The sequence below is a fragment of the Nymphaea colorata genome, chromosome 4 (genome assembly GCF_008831285.2).
Source record: "Nymphaea colorata isolate Beijing-Zhang1983 chromosome 4, ASM883128v2, whole genome shotgun sequence".
NCBI classification, from domain to species: domain Eukaryota; kingdom Viridiplantae; phylum Streptophyta; class Magnoliopsida; order Nymphaeales; family Nymphaeaceae; genus Nymphaea; species Nymphaea colorata.
The window spans coordinates 1,027,931-1,034,987 of NC_045141.1; the positions used below are offsets into that span (position 1 = coordinate 1,027,931).

At 36.2% G+C, this 7,057-nt stretch overlaps 1 protein-coding gene across 2 annotated transcripts in view; it reads left to right on the forward strand.

Moving 5' to 3' along the window:
- LOC116252857 (calcium-transporting ATPase 10, plasma membrane-type-like) overlaps positions 1 to 4,284 on the forward strand; it is a 35,714-nt gene extending 31,430 nt beyond the window's left edge. For both annotated transcript variants that reach the window (XM_031627453.2, XM_031627452.2), the window contains exons 3-7: positions 15 to 1,966; positions 2,086 to 2,244; positions 2,858 to 3,029; positions 3,122 to 3,420; positions 3,745 to 4,284. In XM_031627453.2, coding sequence (XP_031483313.1) covers positions 15 to 1,966; positions 2,086 to 2,244; positions 2,858 to 3,029; positions 3,122 to 3,420; positions 3,745 to 3,984 — 2,822 coding nt within the window. In that variant the 3' untranslated portion in view covers positions 3,985 to 4,284. The remainder of the gene's footprint in view (positions 1 to 14; positions 1,967 to 2,085; positions 2,245 to 2,857; positions 3,030 to 3,121; positions 3,421 to 3,744) is intronic.
- The last annotated feature ends 2,773 nt before the right edge of the window (positions 4,285 to 7,057 follow it).

The following is a 7,057-nucleotide window of genomic DNA, read 5'->3' on the forward strand; positions in this document are numbered from 1 at the left end:
TTCTTTTGTTGCAGCTGTTACACCTGCTCCTAGTGAATATACAATTCCCAGTGAAGTAAAAAATGCAGGGTTTGGGATATGTGCTGATGAGTTGGGTAGCATTGTTGAAGGGCATGATATAAAAAAGTTGAAAGGCCATGGTGGTATTGAAGGGATAGCAAACATGCTCAATGCATCAATCACTGATGGGATTAATGCGACAAGTGATACACTAAAAGTCAGGCAAGACATCTATGGCCTTAACAGATTTACTGAGAGCCCACCTCGTGGATTCTGGGGTTTTGTATGGGAAGCACTTCAAGACATGACTCTCATCATTCTTGGTATCTGTGCAATTATGTCTCTGCTTGTTGGTATCACCATGGAAGGATGGCCCACAGGTGCCCAAGATGGGCTAGGAATCGTGGCAAGTATCTTGTTGGTTGTATTTGTGACTGCAACAAGTGACTATCGCCAATCCTTGCAGTTTAAGGATTTGGACAGAGAGAAAAAGAAGATTTCAGTTCAGGTTACTAGAAATGGATACAGGCAAAAAATCTCAATATATGCTTTGCTTCCAGGTGACATAGTTCACCTGTCGATTGGTGATCAGGTTCCTGCAGATGGACTTTTCATCTCTGGGTTTTCTTTACTAATAGATGAATCAAGTTTAACAGGTGAAAGTGAGCCGATAACTATAAATTCAGATTATCCTTTTCTTCTATCTGGGACTAAGGTCCAAGATGGATCCTGCAAGATGCTTGTGACAACAGTTGGAATGAGGACTCAATGGGGTAAGTTGATGGCAACACTCAGTGAGGGAGGGGACGATGAAACACCTTTACAGGTCAAGCTCAATGGAGTGGCTACTATCATTGGGAAAATTGGGCTGTTCTTTGCTGTTGTTACATTTGCTGTGCTAACACAGGGGCTTTTTAACCGGAAGCTTCAGGAAGGTACTCACTTAAACTGGTCTGGAGATGATGCTCTGGAATTGTTAGAATATTTTGCTGTGGCAGTTACAATTGTTGTAGTTGCAGTTCCTGAGGGGTTACCCCTGGCTGTGACACTTAGCCTTGCTTTTGCAATGAAGAAGATGATGAATGATAAAGCACTTGTTCGCCATCTTGCTGCTTGTGAAACTATGGGTTCTGGAACATGCATTTGTAGTGACAAAACAGGGACTCTGACCACCAATCACATGACTGTCATAAAGTCCTGCATTTGTGGTAACATTAAGGAAGTGAGCAACTCGCATGAGAAAGAGAGCATCTGCACTGAAATTTCAGATTCTGTTCTAAAAATTCTTTTTCAGTCAATATTCAACAACACTGGTGGTGAAGTGGTAAGAGACAAGGATGGGAAAGTTGAGATTCTAGGAACACCAACTGAGACTGCTTTGTTGGAGTTTGGTTTGTCCTTGGGTGGAGATTTCCAATTGGTACGCAAAGAATGTAAATTGATAAAAGTTGAACCTTTCAATTCTGCTAAGAAGAGAATGGGTGTGGTACTGCATCTCCCATGGGGAGGCTTTCGTGCTCACTGCAAAGGTGCTTCTGAAATTGTTCTGGCTTCTTGTGATAAATACATAGATTCAACCGGCAAGGTTGTTCCCCTTGATGAAACATCTACTAACCATCTCAATAATACAATTGAGAGATTTGCTAGTGAAGCACTTCGAACGTTGTGCCTTGCATACCTTGAACTGGATGATTTCTCTTCAGACAGCCAAATTCCAACTACTGGCTATACTTGCATTGGTATTGTGGGCATCAAAGATCCAGTACGTCCTGGTGTAAAGGAGTCTGTTGAGATTTGCAGGAGAGCTGGTATTACTGTAAGGATGGTCACTGGGGACAACATAACCACTGCAAAGGCAATTGCAAGGGAATGTGGTATCCTTACTGATGATGGGGTTGCTATTGAAGGACCACAGTTTCGAGAGAAGAGCCTGGAAGAAATGACTGAACTAATTCCAAAAATTCAGGCAAGGCTAATATCTTTACTTTTCAAGCCAAGTTAATACAATTTCCCCCACTATCATTTCTTTCTTTAAAGATCTTAAGTTCTCCAAATTAGCATATGGTCTATTATTCATGTCTCCAGGTGATGGCCAGATCCTCACCTCTAGATAAACACACTTTGGTAACAAAGCTGCGAACTTTGTTTGGTGAAGTTGTTGCTGTGACTGGTGATGGAACAAATGATGCACCAGCTCTTCATGAAGCTGATATTGGCCTTGCAATGGGTATATCCGGAACTGAGGTATGGCAGCTGTCCAATTCATCGACTTGTAATCTCTAAAAATTGACTTTGGTTGAGCAAAGTATACATAGTTTTAACATGGTTATAAGATCTTAGCTACCACTGGCAAGGCATGCAGATGATTAGAGTCTTCTTGCTGATCAACCATGCCTTTCTGCAACTGAATGAGGTTTTCTTTCAAGTATGGTGTCTCACTGAAAATGGAAACATGGTTTAGGTGGATATATAGCGAACAAGGAATATATCCTCTTAGGTACCTGCTAGACGACCATGATTTCAAGGATGAACATGAAACCGGGTGTCCTGTTTTAGGAAGTTATGAAAAACCTGTATCGCAAATCACCCAAACCTGGGCAAAAACCATTTTTGACTGATTTGAAAATTTTCTTTATAGCCTGCTAGTTTAAAGTTTGCTGTCTTTGTTCTCCACTCAGTCCTTTCAACGGCAGTCCTTCTGTTGCAAGCTCTTTCTATTGTATCAATTTTTATATGCATCTTCCTCCATTCTTTTGATAACGATGTGCCAGATATCTTCTTGGATACAGTTAGTATCGCACATCATAAGCATTCTGTCCTTGAACACGTGTTGATAATGGCCTTATTTGTGGTGCAGGTTGCAAAGGAGAGTGCCGATGTTATTATATTGGATGATAACTTTTCTACAATAGTCACTGTTGCTAAGTGGGGGCGTTCTGTATATGTCAATATCCAAAAATTTGTGCAGTTCCAGTTGACAGTTAATGTAGTTGCCCTTGTTGTTAATTTCTCATCTGCATGCTTAACTGGTATGGCTTTTTAGTGTTTTATAAGCAGATTTACGTTTCAGAAAAATTTCCTTATCTGTTTGCAGTTCCTCATTTGTTAATGCTTATTTCAGGCAATGCTCCCCTCACTGCTGTTCAGCTTCTTTGGGTTAACATGATCATGGATACACTAGGAGCACTGGCATTAGCTACTGAACCTCCAAATGATGAGCTCATGAAACAAGCACCAGTTGGAAGAAAGGGAAACTTCATAAGCAATATTATGTGGAGAAATGTTCTGGGACAGGCTATTTATCAATTTATTATAATCTGGTGTCTCCAAGCACGTGGGAGGAAATTATTTCAGCTTGATGGACCAGATAGAGACCTTACATTGAATACACTGATTTTCAATTCTTTTGTCTTTTGTCAGGTAAGTTTAGATACTATTCCTTTGCTTATGATTCATAATACTTACTAAACTACTATTTGGGGCATAATGCAACCTAAATCACAATAAAGGGCTTTCTCAGAATGCAATTTGTTCTACAATTGTCTAGGTTATTATGTTTAACATGTATATATTTTAACTATTGCTGAAATAGTTTGTTTGGTTATGTTATTGCTCGATTTCATACTGTGTGTGTTGACAGGATGGTTCTATGTCGACCACTATATATAATAAGTTCACTTTCCGCAGAATTTACTGCATACATGTTGGCATTATCTTACGAAATTTGCTTCACTATTTTTGCAGATTTTCAATGAAATCAACTCTAGAGAGATGGAAAAAATAAATGTATTCAAAGGAATACTGGGGAATTATGTCTTCCTGGGTGTCCTTTTATGCACTGTGATTTTCCAAATTATAATTATCGAGTATCTTGGTACCTTTGCAAATACAATTCCACTCACTTTACCCCAGTGGATTATGTGCATCCTTTTTGGATTCCTTGGTATGCCAATTGCTGCTCTAATTAAGATGCTTCCCGTTTGAGTTTAAACCAAGGCAAGAAGCTGCTAGAGACCAAAGAATTATTGCCAAAGAAGACGTACATTCGTGACTCAAGCGAAAGCTATTTGTATCTTCCTTCTGTGAATCAAGATTCATACTGTTTATTTTCAAGGCCTACAAGAATAGAAAGGTTTGACTTTTTGACAGCTTTTTAGCTGGCGTACCCAAAAAAAATCCTAATGGTACTGGTTTTTCTTGTATTATTCAAGTTTGGTAAAGAGTTTGACTGTCGAAGATATAACATTTTTCTTTTCAGCTCTAAATCTTGATATATTCTGTTAACCTTGGTTGCTGCACCAGCACGGATACTATCCTGAGGACGACTCATGTTATCTGCAAAGTGTTTTCCTTGCGTCATTCATGTCAAGCGTGAGTCTTCATGTCCGATGTTGTTGGACTTCTCTGAATAACTGTACAAAGCTCTTGATGTCCATCTATTTCTATTCATGACCTGGTCATAAAGAGCATCGAAAGGAAAAAATGTCAAGCATCTCATTTAAGACAGACCTGAAGAAATCATCCTGCCCTTCGATATTTAGATACTGAGGTTGCGAAGCCATTAACTCTATGAAGAAATTGTTTTTGAAGGGAAAGCAGTGCTGCTTAGTCATGATAATTTGGTGATCGCATACGTAGCACTACAGGAAAAGGGCTTACCGCTGACGCTGGAACCACGTCAATAAAATATCAGTATGTGAATTCAGTGTCAGTAGAGACCTGTAATAAGGCAAGATAACTTAAATCCAGAGGACATCCAATAATATAACAAAGGCCTACCTAGCCAAACCTCCTGCGTTTAAGTGAGCACGTAAGTATATTATAGTGTTATATGCTATCATGGAAAACTTTTTTCCACTTATTTTGGCTCATCTTGTCTTACAATTTGAGAACATAAATAATTGAAAAACCCATGCAGTCATGCAAAACTGCACTAGCTGTTTCGAGTAAAGTTACCTTCAAAGTTGAGAAAGATATTATTACATGAGTATATAAGAATCATGATTTTTCAAACTTAAGCCACATTGTTTGAAACTTTGCGACCTTTTGACCATTTTTAAAAGAATATTTTCTCTTTCATCCTGAACAAGTATGAAACAAGGCAACAAAAATTTTCGTTAGTTGTATTAGGAATGAAAAACATCATTTATATTTATACCTTCTAGGTCCACCCAAATATCTAAATGGTCTTTTTACTTTTTTCCCATATTTAACAATGCCTTCAAAATATTATCACATATATTATCTATATAATTATATTCTAATTGCAATTCAGCCCCAAATAGTAAGTTGAAAAATAAGTTTTTCTTTCATTCAATTGAATGACAATTAATCATGTTACTAGTCAATATCATTTACTTTGCAATTACCGTACTGAACCTATACGTCAAATAATTTAATATAGACAATCTCTATTTCAGTATTGTCATGAAGTGAAATTCTACTAAGGATGAACATATGACCTACAAAAAAAATTGTTAATGCTTCATATACTACATCTTTTTGTTGTCTTAGGCGAACAAGATGAGTACCTTTGTGGCATTAATGCTGTCCCTATGTAAAACTTTCAAAAGCTGAAAAATCATTTATTATCCATAACAAAATGTCATTATATATATATATATATATATATATATATATATATATATATTATATATATTTCTTTATGCATCATATTACCTTGACCCCGCAACGTTTTCAGTTTGTTAATAAATGGGTAGAAAAGTACATTTATCTTCTTCTTTTTTCAAAAGATATTTGTTTACAAGTGAATAATATAAACATGATTGAAGTTTACTTTATATACATTAAGATAAACAAATTACATGCACATAGTAGCACTAGTTATATGATGTACTAATCTTTATAAATAAACTGAAATAATCACTTACCTACTCTAACATTGTGGCTTTGAAGCAAAAATTAGATGAAGTTTTGTCATGCAAGCTTGTGCATCTATTAGATGCTTATAAGAACATTACTTGTGCAATCTTTATCATCCCGTCCCATTCTACTAGCATTTTTCAATATGAATTATTTTTTAAGGCTTATTATCTTGATGAACCAAAAAAATTATATTTCCTCCTTTCAATAAGCCACATACGTGACATCTATTATTCTTTATATAGTTTTATGATACAATTATTTAAAAAAAATATCTATCTTACTACAACTGAGTCCTAATTAAGACATTTTTTCCCTTCGTAATATCACCTGGGCAACTACTTATTTTGAAAGTTTTAAATAACATGTCAAATCACTGTTCACTAATGTCATTAACAGCTTCACATATGCATCATAAATTGAGCTTGACCCTCTTATCATTAACTATGTCAGCCTGAACAATATTAGTTATGCATTTTATATGCTATTGCAATAAACTTTGGCATTTAAAAAATATGGCCATTACAATTATTACCATTTAGGACATCCTTCTCTCGTATTTTTACGTTATGAAACTACTACTTGTGTTTGTGAAATTTGCCACATGCTCAGAAAGCATTGTTTCCTTTTCCTCTTGGTTCATTAAAAGTGTATTTATCTTTGAATTGATAAATATTGATATACGGGGGGCCATCATCATCTGCTTATATTAATGGAGCACATTATTTTCTAAGTATTTTACTGTAGATGACTACTCTAGATGTACATGGATTTATTTGATGTGTCACAACCCTGAACCTGAATATTTGCTTAAATCTTTTTCCGTATGGTCTGAACTCAATTCCAAAAACTATAAAGAATATTGGATCTAACAATGGATATGCATTTTTCGCCCATGGTATGCATTTTTTTTTTGAAAAATGGCATTATTCATCAAAACCCATGTGTTACCATTCCTCTATAAAATGTAGTAGAATGAAAGCGCAAGCATATACTTGAAGTTGCTTGGACACTCATTTTTCAAGTTCATCTTCCAATCATTCTTGGACTGATTGCACTCTCACTACTATTTATTTAATCAATTGGATGCCCTTCTCCAAACTCGAGAGACCATTTCAAAAATGGCTTAATCACAAACCCTTTTATTGTCATCTTAACATCTTTGGCTGTCCTC